This window comes from Zonotrichia albicollis, chromosome 8 (assembly GCF_047830755.1).
Source record: "Zonotrichia albicollis isolate bZonAlb1 chromosome 8, bZonAlb1.hap1, whole genome shotgun sequence".
NCBI classification, from domain to species: Eukaryota; Metazoa; Chordata; class Aves; order Passeriformes; family Passerellidae; genus Zonotrichia; species Zonotrichia albicollis.
The window spans coordinates 40319600-40334919 of NC_133826.1; the positions used below are offsets into that span (position 1 = coordinate 40319600).

At 53.4% G+C, this 15320-nt stretch overlaps 1 protein-coding gene across 1 annotated transcript; it reads right to left on the minus strand.

Moving 5' to 3' along the window:
• Positions 1-535: 535 nt before the first annotated feature.
• Positions 536-13684, minus strand: LOC141729953 (serine/threonine-protein kinase pim-1-like). Its single transcript, XM_074546613.1, has 7 exons — positions 13616-13684; positions 11151-11392; positions 2456-2588; positions 2282-2332; positions 1718-2084; positions 899-1075; positions 536-642 (listed from the first exon to the last, which is right to left on the minus strand). Exons 1-7 carry the CDS (start codon positions 13682-13684, stop codon positions 536-538), a joined length of 1146 nt encoding a protein of 381 aa, XP_074402714.1.
• Positions 13685-15320: the final 1636 nt, after the last annotated feature.

A 15320-nucleotide genomic window follows, 5' to 3' on the forward strand; every position in this document is an offset into this window, starting at 1 on the left:
AGCCTTTGGTTCCCCACCATGCTGGGCAATGCCCAAATCTGGCAGAATTTCCGTGGGTGGGACTCATCTGCAAATTCCCTGTGGAGTTTGGCTTTGAAGAAGGGGCCAGAATCAAAGTGCATCACCTTCAGCCTCCAGTGGCCAGGCTGAGGAAGAGCTTGTCATCCTTGATGTCTCCCTCGCTGTCTCCAGCAGCAGCAGCAGCAGCAGCAGCAGCAGCCCCACTCGGTACAGCTTCTCCAGGGGCTCCTTCTCCTTCCCTGGGGGCAGACCAGGCTCTCAGAGCTCTGCCCAGGGTCCCAGCTGTCAGGGAACCAGGACAAGCAAAACCAGCTGGGATGGCGGCCACCAGTGCTGGGCAGAGCAGCTCAGCTCCAGCACAAGGGTTGCGTGTTCCCATCCCATGACCCCGGTGCAGTGACACAGGCAGCACGAAAAGGGCTGGGTTCCTTTGCTTCTCATTGCCAAGGCATATGTGGAGCAGGAACTTACCAGGGCTCTGGATCAAAGTGTGCCTGTGGCTCTCTCCCTTCCTCTATGGCAGAGGAATATCCCACATCCAAGGATAAAAGTACAGGTCTTCCAGTGCGGGTCTATCCAAGGAGTTCACGGATAAACACCACCTGATCAGATCTTTGCATTCTGGGGAGAGAAAGCAGAAACTGACGGTCAGCCAAAGAAGGCTCCTGTCTGCTTTACCCCAGTATTCCCAAGCCCAGTCCATGCTGGACGTGCTCAGAGCTGGGCCTAAACTTTCCCATCAATTCCCTGTCTTGGAGGAGAGCAGGAGAGCAGGACATGTGCCACCTCTTCAGCAGCTGCCAGAGCGGGATGCCCACGAGCCCGCTGCTGGCTCCCAGCACTAGGATTCCCCCCATGCCCAGAGAAGAGGATCCACCTTGAGAAAGCCTTTGTGGCAGCGGGAGCTGGCCCCAGCTGAGGTTCCGGCCCCTGCTGAAAGGGTGCTCCCCGCAGACCATCTGGTGCAGCAGGATGCCCAGGGACCAGACCGTCGCTGCCTCGCCATGGTACCAGCCAAAGTCGTTCCATTCCGGGGGGCTGTAGGACAGTGTTCCTATGGAATACAGATGGAGTTCATCAGGGGGATGCTGCTGCTCCCAGAGCCTGGCCCCAGCATCCCTGGGCCTGCGGGGGCTGCATCAGGGGCACACAGGGTGACCACTGCCCTCTCGCCAGCATCTGGGACTTGTGCACAAAGTTAGGGTTGGAAAAGAAGCCTCTGGTGCTGGAAGAGGGCAGCCCTGGCTAGGCCCGACCATGACACGCAAAGGAAAAACCCACTCCATGCTGGGGAATAAACATGCCCTTATCCTCCCTGCCTGCATTTCCCCAAAAATATTATGAAGCCAAGGGAAACAGGGCGAGTGGAGCAGCCCAAGCCCTTCCTCTCATCTGCACACCAAACTGGCTGGGGCACAGGTTCCACCCTCCCTCTCTGCTACCCCCACCCACGGGGGTTTTGGTTGGGCTGGCTGCCCCAGCCCAGCCCCAGTCCTGGGCAGAGTGGCTGGCAAAGGCTGCCAGCAGGGCTGGAAGATGGATGCCCACCCAGCCCCGCTCTAAAGCAACTCAGATGAAGATTCAGTGCCCTGACTGGCAGCAAAAGGGAGAATCCCCGCTGCCACAGCCAGCTTGGGCTGGGAGATGTTGGGCCATGAGATGTCAGCAGCGGGAGCACAGCCCTGGGTAGGCTCACCTGCAAAGTGAGTGTAGACTGTGTCCTGCAGGTAGGTGCCACAGCCAAAGTCAATCAGTTTGGCCTGCCCGGTGTCCAGGTCAACCAGGATGTTCTCTGGCTTGATGTCCCTGTGCAGGACCCCGCAGCTGGTGCAGTGCCGCACGGCCTGCAGCACCTGGCGGAACAGCTCCCGCGCCTCCTCCTCGGACAGGAACCGCCGTGCCCGAATGAAACGCTGCAGGTCCTGACACCGCTCTGGCCGCTCCAGCACCATCACGATGCAGTTGGGGAGCTCGAGCCACTCCAGCAGCTGGACCACACCGGGGAAGCCAGTGGACACCTTGGCCAGCAGCACGATCTCCAGGGGTGCGCTGGTGCCGTCGGGCTGCGGGAGGAGCACGATGCCGTCACTGGGGCCGATGCCGTGCCAGGCCTGGGGAAGCCCTCAGCCAGGCCGGGATGCTCTGCGCCCTGCGCTGGCCCCACGCCCGCTCTCCCTCGGGGTGTCCTGGCGGCTCTCACCGTGCCGGGCCCCGGCTCATCCCTGGCCGGCAGCCCCGGCTGCTGGCCCCGCTCACTCACCAGCTCGCCCCAGTGCCGGACGCGGTTCCGTGGCACCCTTTTGATGGCCACCTGCAAGCCAAGGGCAGCAGCGGGGTGAGCTCGCCGCGCGCACTGCGAGCTCCATCCTCCGCCCTCTGCCCTCCTCCTCCTCCATCCCTTCCTCCTGCGCCCGCCGCAGGCCCCGCCGCTCACCGGGGCGCCGTCCGAGAGCCTCGTGGCCGCGAAGACTCTGCCGAAGCCGCCGCGCCCCAGCAGCGATCCCAGCCGGTACCGCTCCTGCAGGGCCTCCTGCGCCGTCCCTGCGGGCGGGACGCGGCGGTCAGCGCTCGGCCCGGGGCCAGCAACGGCCCCTGAGCGCCCCTCACCCGCCCCGGGCCGGCCATGCCCAGGCGTTCGCTCCCGGGAACGCGGCACGGGAGGCTCGGGACCGGCGGCCGCGCTGCCGAGCGGCGGAGCTCGGGCCGGGGAAGCCGCAGCGGAGGCGGCGGGAGCGGCCGCGCCGCGTGTGTCCTCCGCGGGCCCCGGGAGGAGCCGGGGCGGGGGCCGGGGTCGGGGCTGGGGCTGGGGCTGGGGCCGGGGCTGGGGCCGGGACTGGAGCCTGCCTCGGGGCCGGGGCCGCGCTCGGGCCAGGCGGAGGCAAAGGGCGGCGATGCCGCCCCGGCCCCCGGCACCAATGCCCGCCCGGCAGCGCCACCGCCAGTACGGCCAGAGCCGGGAGGAGGCGAGACCGCGGCGGGACGGCCGGGGCCGGGCACGGGGCAGCCCCGCCCGGGGCCGGGGGCGGGCCGGGGACATGGCCCGGCCCGGCAGGGGAGAGGGAGGCGGGGAGAGGAGAGGGACGCCGGGCAAGGGACCCCGAGAGAAGGGTGCCCGACAGCGGGAAAGGGAGAGAAAGCGAGAGAAAGAGAAAGAACGATTTTTCTAGTCTATCTGCTTTTGCTGCTGCCGCCGCTGCTGCTGCCGCCGCTGCCGCTGCTGCAACTGAAGCACCGGGGCCGTTCGTCCCCGTGTCCGTTTCCCGCTCGCCCCACGAGCCCCACGTTCGAGCCCCGCACGCCCCGGGGACAGCCCCTCCGTCTGTCCAAACACGGGAACTTTGCAGCGCTGAGCCCGGATGCAGAGCCCTGACTCCTGCACACTGGCACAGCGATCCCCTCGCTCGCTGCTGGGCATTGTCCTTGCTGAGGGGCAAACACTGTCGGGCCACCTTCCCTTGGGGTAGGATTCCTACCTGAGCCCAGCACTGCACTTACACCTCCAGTGTTGCTTTCCAGTAAAAACAGGGGAAGGAAAACTATGTGTGGCTCATGGTATTTTAGAGTGTCCAAAAATCACTAAGTCATCGATCTTAGAGGTGCAGTGCATCTGGAATTACTGGGATGGAGAAGGAGTGCAACATGGAAAAGGGGAGCATAGAAATAAATAGAGGAAAGCATCTTTGATTGTTTCTTTCAGTTTCATTTCCCTTCTGGAAAGCTGTTTCCATTTTCCAGGAATCTTCTCCTGTCTGCTCTTCCCAAGAATCTCTCATGGAGAACAAGGTCAATTTTCTGTCACAAGATTTGCCACCAGGAAATTAGGCCACTGGTGAAATTTTCATGATGACTGTTTGTGCTGGCTTAGGGCAAATTTTGGGAGGAAGTCTCCAAAAGGGGTCCGTCTAGAAAGCAAGTTCAAGCAGCCCCTCCCCGTACTAGTTCAGGAAAAGACTTCCCTCAAGAAAAGTGAAAAAACCCAGTTTATTTCACAAGTAAAGTATTCACAAGCATGAAAAATGAATAATATTAAATCAAACCTCTGACAGTGTTGAAGAGATGGCAAATTCAGAAAGTCCTTTTTGTGGGTTGTAGTTGGCTCACTCGGTCTCTCCTGAGTCCCTCTGGTGCTGGAATGCAGCGTCCCAGAGCTCGGTGGGCCACAGGTGTGAGCTGCTGGTGTTTGTCTGGGTTTTCAGTCCAGAGCAGGTTTAAACAATTCCAAGAAAAAGGAAAGTCACAGTCCAAAGGAACTTCTCTTCCTAAGCTAGCTAAAACCAATTTGCTAGACCTGGGCTGTGAAGGCATCGGGAAATTTCCAAATCTGGGCACTGGCGGTCCCAGCAAACACCAGAGCTGGATGGTGCTGGAGCCAGAACCTGCAGATTTACAAATTTTGGCTTTCTGTGCCAGCAAATCACTGGACTTGGGCTATGCCAGCACCAGGAAATTTTCAAACCTGGGCGCTGGCGCTGCCAGCAAACACCAGATCTGGGTGGTGTCATTGCCAGCGACAGAAATCTGCCAGATTTGGGCTCTGCTGGCACTGAGAAATTTCCAAATCTGGGTTCTGGTTACATGAAACACAAGATGTGGGTGGTGCCAGACCCAGTAGCAGGAAGCTGCCACAGGTTTTGAATTTCTGTGCCAGCAAATTGCTGCACTTGGGCTGTGCCAGAATAGGGAAATTTCCAGATCTGGGCACTGGCAGTGCCAGGAAACAGCCCATTTCAGGCTCCAGGCACGACTGCATCTGGATGCCTTCCTCTTTTCTTTCCTTCTTTCCTTCCATCTTTCTTGGGATCCTGCTGCTAACAAACTCCAGATTGGGCGGTGCTAGCAAGGGGAAATTGCCAGGTTTTAGCTTTCTTTGCCTGCAAATTCTGGATATGGGTGGTGCCAGAAGAGGGAAATTGCCAGATGTGGGCACTGGCAGTGCCAGTGCACGCCAGATCTTGGTGCGGAATGTGCCAGCACTGGGAAATTGCCAGATGCTTATTTTCTGTGCCAGCAAATTGCTGGAATGAGGCTGTGCAGGCATCTGAAAAATTCCAGATCTGGGTACTGGGGGTGTCAGCAAACGCGAGATCGGGTTGCTGTAGGTACCAGGTATTTGCTTGGTTTTGGCTTTCTTTGCCAGCAAATTGCTGCACTTGGGCTGTGCCAGAATATGGAAATATCAAGATCTGGGAACTGGCAGTGCCAGCAAACACCACATTTCAGGAAGGATTGGATCTGGACCCGTTCCCTCCCTGCATCCCTCCCTCAACAAGGTGCCAGAGGGGCTGGAGAGCAGCCAGGCAGAAAGGGGCCTGCAGGGACTGATGGACAGCAGGCTGGACATGAGCCAGCAGTGTGCCCAGGTGGGCAAGAAGGCCAATGGCTCCTGGCCTGGCTCAGGAATGGTGTGGCCAGCAGGATCAGGGCAGGGATTCTTCCCCTGTGCTGGACACTGGTTGGGCAGTACCTCGAGTGCTGTGTCCAGTTCTGGGGCCCCAATTTAGGAAGGACATGGAAGGGCTGGAGCGTGTCCAGAGAAGGGCAACAAGGCTGGGGAGGGGTCTGGAACAACACAAGTCCTGTGAGGAGTGGCTGAGGGACCTGCAGTTGTTTATCCTGGAGGAGGCTCAGGGGAGACAAGGCGGTGCCAGGGCACAGGTTGGACTTGATGATCTCCACGGCCTTTTCCAACCTTGCTGATTCTGGGATTCTCTGAAACCACCCTTGAAGCAGTCACAGGATGAGCCCTGGTCCTCCTCTTCAGCAGCTCCAGCAGCCCAGGTCCCTCAGCTTCTCCTGCCAGCCCCAAAGCCCATCCTGTCAGTCCTGCAGAGCCTCTGCAGCTCCTCCTCACTGCCCAGAACAGGGAGCCCCAGAGCCAGACACAGCAGCCCAGATGTGCCCCCCTGGCCTGGGGTGCCTCTGGCAAGGGAGCAGCAGGAGGCACTGCAGGAGCCTGCAGACAATTGATCTGAAGGCCAAAGCTCCTCAGCTCCTTCTGAAAGAGCAGGAACAGTTCCTCATTCCAATGTGGTGAAATGCTGGGCACCACAGCTCCAGGTGAGGACTGGACACAAGTTTGCTCCCAGTGAGTGCTGTGATGGGTTCTGCAGGAGCTCTGGGCTCCTGTGCTTGCCTGGCACAATGAGGAGAGAAGGAGCCAAGTGCACTCATGTGGGAAATGGATTTGTAGAAAGCTTTTTGAGCCTAATAGAAGGCCCACACAGTATGAATCTGTATATAAATCTTGAGACAAGAAATACTAAGTTAAAAATGCCATGGAATAGGACAGATATTGTTGAGAGAGAAATGGAGCTAGCAAAAAGTTTCAAAAGATGGCCTTGCAAACAAGACTTTGGAAAAATAGAGCTATGAAAGATGCATTGTAGTGGGACCCACAAGGGGTAGTTTTAAATAATTGGCTTTAGGGCATCTACAACATGGCATGGCAAAAAGCTGATAGACCAAGAAATACTGTAATTAGGAAATAGTTGGCTTCTGATTGTGATGGCGTGAATTATGTGTATTGTCTCACCCTTCTCATGAGACTGAAAACAGAACAAAAGTTTTTAAAACACCTCTCAGTGTCCCCATCTCTAGGTCAAGAAAAGAGTATTATCCAACACACTGACACAGCTTTGCCTCAAGCATAACCCAGCCTAGACCAAACACACTGAAAGTTTTCCCCTTTGGCCCATGTCTCGAAACATCAGGTCTGCTGTTTGACAGCTCAGGTTGGGTTGGTGTCAAGGAGTTCCCTCAGAAATACTGGGTTTGTCTTCCTCTGTGCTTTCCCCTCAGCAGCCTTGGGGATGCTCCTGTGTGAAGCCATCTGTCTCACACAGTTTGAGACAACTTCAAACAGGATATTGTGAAATAAGTCGTCTCCTCTAAAGTGTTCCAACAATCCCTTTCCAGCAATAGGAAATTACTACTGATAGATGAAAGTGGAAAACCCCCAACAGTTTATTAACAAACAGAATCCCCCCATGACACGCGTTACAAGAAGGTGCTGGGGTCTCTCTCGGAAGAACAGGAGCTGTCACGGAGCAGTTCCAGCAGCTGATGGAAGCTCGGGGGCTCGTCCGGCGTCGGCTTTCTCCCATGGCAGAGCTCCATGGAGCGGGCAGGGCAGTGAAGCAGCTGGGCTGGAGCCCCTCGCTGCCTTTTCTCCCCGGCGTGGCTCAGCCCACAGACTCTCGGGCTGGGAGCGGGGCCACTCCGCTCCTGCCGGCACCGTGTCCCTGGGCTTGGACAAACAGTTTCCTGCCAGGAGAGCCCTGCACACTGCTCCACAGATCTTTCATAAAGGCCCAAACCAACTCCAAACACTCTGTCTGCAGCAGCTTTACACAAAGGGCTGCAGCAATCCAGGACAGCTGCAAGCGAGTGTCGGAAGGCTCTTGTCTTGTTCCTGACAGCAGAATTCTTGATGATCTGATGCAATTTTATTCAGATGTAACATGAGAGCTGAGGTTTTTTTGTTAAAATATTTCATGATGAGTAACAAGCCTTGGGAGCATGAGGTGCAGGACTGACATGCCAAAGCATGAGCATATCCTCCAAAATGGCCAGTTTAATTGTCCATTTATTACTCTGGTATTTACTCCACACTAATAAGGAAAACCAAGCTTTGCCTGGAGGCAAAACAGGCATGGGATACACTACAGTCCCTCGCAGGCTCACCAGGCTGGCAGTGACACAGCCCGCAGTCTGCTTCATTGTGAACCACTACAGAGCTACATCCCAATCTGGTTTAAGTAGCGTGGTATTATTAAGAGCTCCTTTTCTGCATGAGACACAAAAAGGAGATCCCAAATGATCTTCATGCAAGCATGCAGTAAAGAACTGCTCCTGCTGTCCTAACAAATTTTTTGCTTTGGCAATTACACTCTTCCCATTCATCTTTTGATGCAGACACTTCAGGTTTTCCCCCACACCCCTGCAAGGCTGGCATTCACTGTTTCCCATTTCCTGTTCTTCCCTAGAGATGGTGCAGTGGCCGCTTTGAAACAAAAAGCCCTGGGATCTGGACAGCTTGAAGAAGCATGAAATTCTAATTAAGTGCTCATATTGGTAACACCCAGGTCTGCCCTTCCCAGTGCTCTGCAGCAGCAGCAGCAGCAGGACCATGCATCATTCCTGTTGGTGGATGTTCATGTTTCTGGTGTGCAAGAGCAATGACTTTGAGGAGGGACAAAAATGACCCTCTTCAAATAGTGGGTGTGCAAGGAGGTGTGAAGTTGCACAGCCTTTTCTAGGATATTTTAGAAAGATCTAAGAGAATACTGTGGCATGGAGTAGGTCCCTAATTTTGTCTCCAGAGGAATCCCCAAAGGGCACATTCACTCTGCTGCTGATGGCAATCCCATAAGCTCATGGACCAGTTTTTCCTGCAACGTGCCACCCTGCCTGGGCTTTACTAGGCTGGGACTAGACACAGAGATAATCAAACACAGGCAGCCAGGTGACATTGTGTAACATCAGAAGCTGGCAACCATGAGGACTTTGCTGTCAAAAGGTTACAGTTTGCACTGGGCCCAGAAGTGTTTTTCCCTAAGGCAAAGCAAATTGAAATGTGAAGTTTAAAAGCTTCAAATGACTATGAAAGGAAATTGCAGAATAATTTCTGGAAGGGCAGCATTGTCAATGATCATGCAGCCCACCAAGAGCTGGAGCTGAATCCCGAATTGCTTCTTCCAGCTGTGCAGGAATTCATTCCCCTGGCAAGCACTGGTCCATGGGAACAAATGATCCCCTAGCTCTGGGCTGAATGGCAGCCAGGCTGCAGTGCAGATTGGAGGAACCCTTGTCACTTGTTATTGGCCTCCCAGTGCACTCATCCTTCTGCAAACAAGGTGCAAACAACACAGCTGGACTGCTGTCCCCGGTAAATATACATACAGGTGACTTTGCCAAAGCAGTGCATCTTTTCCCAGTGAAATACATGACCTCTTCTTACCTATGGAATTGTGATTGAAGACACCTGTGAGCCAGATCTGTGGGAGATTGCAAAGGAGCAAAGCTTTGGGATTTAGGCACACTTGTCTTGGTTTCTTTGCTCAGGCCTTTGGTGAGCACAGAACACACCTAGGTAGAAAACCTTTGACTAGACAGGATGTTTTGGATCCATTGTCCCCCAAAAGGGTCAACAGGTGACTCTGTTGTAATGCCAAGTAACAAAGAGCAGCACAAATGACACAAAGAAACCATGGCCAAAGAGGAGAGGCCTAATGAGGAAAGGATGTGGTGAGACACTGGCACATCGAGTGAGCTGCACTCCCATAATCTCTAGGTTAGCAGGTCCTGGTCTCACATTCTCCTTTTGGTTTTTTCAATTTTGTTTATTTATTTACTTTTTTCATCATCAAAATAAAATATATAGAATTTTAAAAAAATGTCATCAAAACATAAAGACAGAATCAAAACTCATTAATTCAAAACTACATCTAAAGATCAGAACATATGTACAGCTGTAACTATGAAGCCTAATGCATCAATCCTATTCTTCAAACACTCTCCATACAGGTGGCAGCTTCTTCCTGAGCTTGGAGGAAAGAGAGCTCTTTTGGACGGGAGGCGAGGACTTTGTCGGTGAGGGAACATTGGAAGTGCCCAGAGAAAACTTCTCGGTAGGACTGTAACCAGTCAGATGTGCAAAGCGGAGACACAAAGTTTAACAGAAGCCTCCATGTAAACCTAAAGCAGCTGAAGCTCCATATTTCCTGGGACACATTTCCTGCAAACTTCTAAACAGCTGCACAGGGAAACATGCTCCTGCTGGCAGACACTGAGGCAGGCCAGGGCTGTCGCAGACATTTCTTCATAGAAATCCTTTCTTTGGGATTTCTCCTTCTTCTGGGAAGCAAAGGGCCCCAGAAGAAGAATGTAAACAATTGTTATCAGCTGCTGTGAAATGTAGCAGGTGTCCCTGTGATTGGCTCATCTTCCTTGTGTACCATTAAAGGCCAATCACAGGAGCAGCTCAGGGACAGATTCCCTGGGCAAAGAACTTTGTTATGGATTCCTGCTATTCTATTCTTAGGATAGCTGCTCTCTGCAACCTCTCTTCTTATTCTTTTTAGTATAGTTATAATGTATTATATATCATATATCAATAAATCAGCCTTCTGATCAAGAAACAAGATTCTCGTCCTTCTCTCACCACAGTGACCGTCTAAGGTCGCTGTAATATCTGGTGACCCCTCGTGTCAGGGCAAAAATTAATTTGATAAAGACCAGAGGAGCAAAATTGCTGCACTGGGTAAAATCCTGTATGTGTAGCATGTGATGGTTGCTTTGAAGTGACCACAGAAGTGGATTCAAGCCAGGAGCTGAAGAACTGAAGATCCTGATTTGGACAGAGTTCACAGCCAAGACTGACCACAAAGAGAACCTTCTTCTGGAACACCTTCAGGAAGATGTTCGCGGAGCTGGCCAGAGCAAGCTGGACATTTTCACAAGGTAATTTTGTCTTTTCCCTTCCTGATGAACCAGCCCTTCGTAGTTTGTGGCGGTTGGTATGGCGAACACATGCCTTGGAAGAAGAGGTTCAGTTCTCCCCTTCAGAGGAGAAACTTATTGCCCTCTGGCAAAAATGGTGTAGAGAAGATGGGATTTTTCTGTCAGCAACAGATCTCTATGAGTTCTTTCGATGGGCAAAGCTTTTTGAGTTCTTTACGGATGTCCTGTATGCCTTGGATGTTTTTGTCTGGGAGTGCATGAACTCCATTTTTCAGTTTGTCTGGGGCCAGGAACGTGTTTTGCCTTTTATCTACCCAGCATTTCTAAAGCTCTTCCCAGTTTTGAAACGGAGAGCAGCTATTTTTCAATGGATTTCTAACTGTTATGGACAGGCTCCGTTTCCACCGTCCCCGGTGGGAGAAGACCCGGCGGGGGATGAGTGGGGGCTTCCCAGCCCCCTGTCCTCAGCGGGAGAAGACCCGGCGGGGGATGAGTGGGGGCTGCCCGGCCCCCCCTGCTTCGCGGCGGGGGGGGGCGAAACTGCGCCGAGCGAAGAAGTTTTTTTTACTCTTTCCCCGGAGCCTGCGCAGACGGAACCTTCCCCCCCCCCCTCCTTCTCTCCCTCCGGGGGGATGGGAAACTGCGCCGAGCGAAGAAGTTTTTTTTACTCTTTCTCCGGAGCCTGCGCAGACGGAACTTTCTTCCCCCCCTCCTTCTCTCTCTCCGGGGGGATGGGAATGGGCGGTCCCGCTCGAACCAGTGCCGTTGGTGCCGCCCCTGCCAGCGCTGCGTCCGCCTTCAAGACCCGCCTCACCGGCGCGGCCGCCACTCCAGGCGATCCCGTCTCCGCCTCTCCAGGCAGTCCCGCCCACGGCTTCACAGGCCTCCCCGCCCCTGCCAGCGCCTGCGTCTGAGAATGCAGAAGAGGCACTTCCTGTGGCTGCTGAGTTGCTAAGCGACGACGACGCGTCTCCAGCTTCCGGCTCAGCGGGGGAGTTGTTCTCTCCGGCCCCTCTGCCACTTCCATCGGCCTCCTCGCCACCTCAAGCCGAGACGGTCCCTGTTCAGGATGGTGCTGGAGATGGCGCCGAACCTGCGGGACCCTCGGAAAAGCCCGCGGCCACTCCTACATCCAGCGGGATTCCCTCCCCGGCTCCGGCTCCCCCCCCGCTGCCTGCACAGGCTGCCCCAGCAGTCCTGCCGTTGTCGGAGGCTGTGTCCTCCGTGTCGGCGTCAGAGACTGCCCTGGAACCGGCGGCTTGTTCGAGCTCGGACCATCCCGGACCGGTTGCTGTAGCAGCGGCCCCGGCGGCTGGCCTCCCCTTCCGTGGAGCGGGGGCTGCCCGCCAGCTGACTGGGGGGACAGCCCGTCTCCCTGCTTTTAAGATCAGCATTCTCGGCGGGTTCGGGGGTGGTTTTTCGGGGATTGTCCCATGGAGGCTGCCATCTCTGCCGCCTCTCTTGCGCCCTAGTGGCGGGGGGCAGGTGCATCCCGAGAGCTCTGCCTTTGGTTCCCAGGCCGGAGGGGGTGGGGATGAAACCATGGGGCAGATGAGAGACAAACCTGCTGCGTTTGCAGTGCAGAGGGAGAGGGCACAGATGGAGGAGACCATAGCTGGTTTGCTGTGGGGAACAAACATGTCCAGACCCCAGGTGAGATTTCTGGGGAAGGCTTCTATTTCCCTGCTGCTGGCATGCCTCAGTGGTTATGGGAAAAGAAAGCGTGTCCCCACTCGTGCTGCCATTGTACTGGCAGCAGGGTGCAGGCCTGTGGGAATGCAGGGCCTGCCTCATGGGTTTGGCCTGGGCCGTTGGGCTCAGGAAGTTTTTGGGCCAGGGCCAGCATTTGGCCTCTTGGTGTTTCTGGGGGTTGAGGTTTCTCCTACCGGTCCTGGTCCCCCTTTGTGGGCCAGTTTTGGGGTTCCTGGTCCATCATGGGCCAGGGCCCCCAGGGCCTTTCCTTCTCTGGCACTGCTCTGCTCTGCTGCTGCTCTTTTCTTTTTCGATCACAAAAAAAAAAAAAAAAAAAAAAAAAAAAAAATTAAATAAAAAAGATTGAAAACAGTGGGCAGCAGTTCTGAAGCACTGAAGCATTGAAGGGCCAGAAAGGGACATTCCAAAGTTGTTCAAATTGTTTGAAATTGTTGTAGGACTGTCAATGGTTTTTTGATAACTATTGATGGGACTCTTTTGCAGCAAGTCTGTTTTCAGGACCAAAAAGGACTCTCAGATGTCCAAGAGAAACAACTCCAGCTCATGGACTGTTCCTGAAACCCAGCTGCTTGGACTTCAATTCTCTTTGCATTGTTTTTTGCATTTTTTTAGATTGTGGGATTGTTTTAGTGATTTATTAGTATTGTATATTTTACAGTTGAAGAAATCTCCTGTTCATTTCACATCAGCATTTTTCTTTTAATTTATACAATTTAGAAGGGTGAGATGTCGCAGACATTTCTTCATAGAAATCCTTTCTTTGGGATTTCTCCTTCTTCTGGGAAGCAAAGGGCCCCAGAAGAAGAATGTAAACAATTGTTATCAGCTGCTGTGAAATGTAGCAGGTGTCCCTGTGATTGGCTCATCTTCCTTGTGTACCATTAAAGGCCAATCACAGGAGCAGCTCAGGGACAGATTCCCTGGGCAAAGAACTTTGTTATGGATTCCTGCTATTCTATTCTTAGGATAGCTGCTCTCTGCAACCTCTCTTCTTATTCTTTTTAGTATAGTTATAATGTATTATATATCATATATCAATAAATCAGCCTTCTGATCAAGAAACAAGATTCTCGTCCTTCTCTCACCACAGTGACCGTCTAAGGTCGCTGTAATACAGGGCAAACCCTGAGCCACTTGCCCAGAGCTGGCACAGGCACAGCCTGGCCTCTGGGCTGCCCTGGGACAGCAGGGAGCCCCGAGCCCTGTGCTCCCCAGGAATGGCTCAGCTGCACATGCACCCTCCTGCTCCTCTGCTTGCCCCACAGCTCAGCAGCCCCACAGCTCCAGGGACACTGGCAGCAGCACAGCTCATTGCAGGGGCACATGCAGGGCACAGCTGTTCCCTGGCAATGTGCACAGCCTCTCTGGGCTGCCACAAGGCTCTTCATGCCAGCAGAGATTGGCCCAGCTCCCCCCTCACCTCTGTGTGAGGCTGAGCCATGATTGACTTCACCTTGTCCTCAATCTGGAGCTGCTCCAGGCCCCCCATGCCATGACTAGGAAGGGCAATGGAGAGAGCAGGGGCAGATGCACAGCCTTCCTTAGGATTTCGTCACTTTTGGCAGAGCTCAAAAGGCAAATCCAGAGGTGTCCAACTCAGCGCTTCCTCAGCTTTCTGGAGAACATCTCGCCTTCACCAGCCCAGCATTCTGGAGAGGTTTTCCCGCACATGTGGAGGCTTGCTGGCAGCACATTCCTTCAGCTGGGTGCCCATCACCTTGCAGAGGGCAGAGGCGAGCTTGGTGGCCACGGTGCGGACGTTGGCGCTCGGCACAGGCAGCGCCTTGTTCCCCAGGCAGGACCAGAGCACGGGCAGGGCGTCACGCTGGGCGACTTCAGGGCTGCTGGCATGAACCCCCTGCACAAGCACTGCCGGGACAGAGACACAGCTCCTTACCCACCAGCCTCACTGCAAACAAGGATCTGCCTCTGCTTCTGCTTCTTGCCAGCCTCTCTGGCCAAGAGCAGCAAAATAGCACCCAGAGCCCCTTGGTCCAGAAATGGGCAAAGCAGCTGATCATCCTGGAAACAGAACCACCAACCCCTCAGCACTAATTGCTCCAACCAGAGCCTTGTCCCTGTGGCAGACTTCCTACCTTTACTAAATTGTTTCACAATCTCTTTCTGCATGAACAATGAATGAAATGTCCAATTGCCTTTATTTCCATTAAGAAATTGTTTAAACCCACACTGAAGATTTGGAAATGCACGATAGAGAGGAAATGGAGAGATTTCTAATAAAAGGAATGATTCCATTTTTGTAACTTTGATGTCAAGTGCCAAATGTCTAATCTGTCTCTTCCCTGTGCTCAGTGGCACACAGCAAAGGGCAGGATTAGAACACACCTCAAAACTCCAGCCCACCAGAGATGGCTGCTGCCTGACAGCTGGATGAGAAACATCAGTGAACAGCTGGGGTCTTTGGCAGAATGCTTTTGGGGCTTCCAACAAAGAGCTGCTTCAAACCTCAGGGTGTCTGAGAGAATTACCCAGACCCCATTGCCTTGGCATTTGGGCATCTCCACATTTTAATGCCATTTACCCTCCCAATGTTAATGACATTTTTTCTTATAATGTCCACTTGAATAGGGGCATAGAGAAAGACAAATGCTACACAGGGGACTGAAATGTAACCAAAACACGAGTGTTTTCTCATATTGTCCCTTGAATCTCTCTGTCCATTTTCTGAACTGAAACAAACACAGACAAATATTTACTACCAACAGGCTTCTTGCATGGCAGATTTGGCTGAGAGATCATAACCTGAAATGCTCTGGAGACCATTCTTATTTTCTGATCAGACAAAATGTTATATAGCAGCCATTTAATGTTCTGTGGCGGAAGAGACTTCATTTTCTCTATGCTGTTAATCTACCAGCAGTCAGCAACAATGAAAGAGCTCCTGCAAGTACCCAAAACCAATTCTGCTAAGCAGGAAAGGGTTATGATACCCATTTTAAAATGGGAATTCATTTGAGTTTAAATGCACTTAAAGACATCGGTGACTACTGAACATGAGGAACAGCTGTCTGTTCCTACTAAATCTCAGAGAGAACATCTGCTTTTTCTAAAGTAGTCCTAATTTATGGTTAATTCCTTTATTTGAAAAAGAGATCAAAAGAACT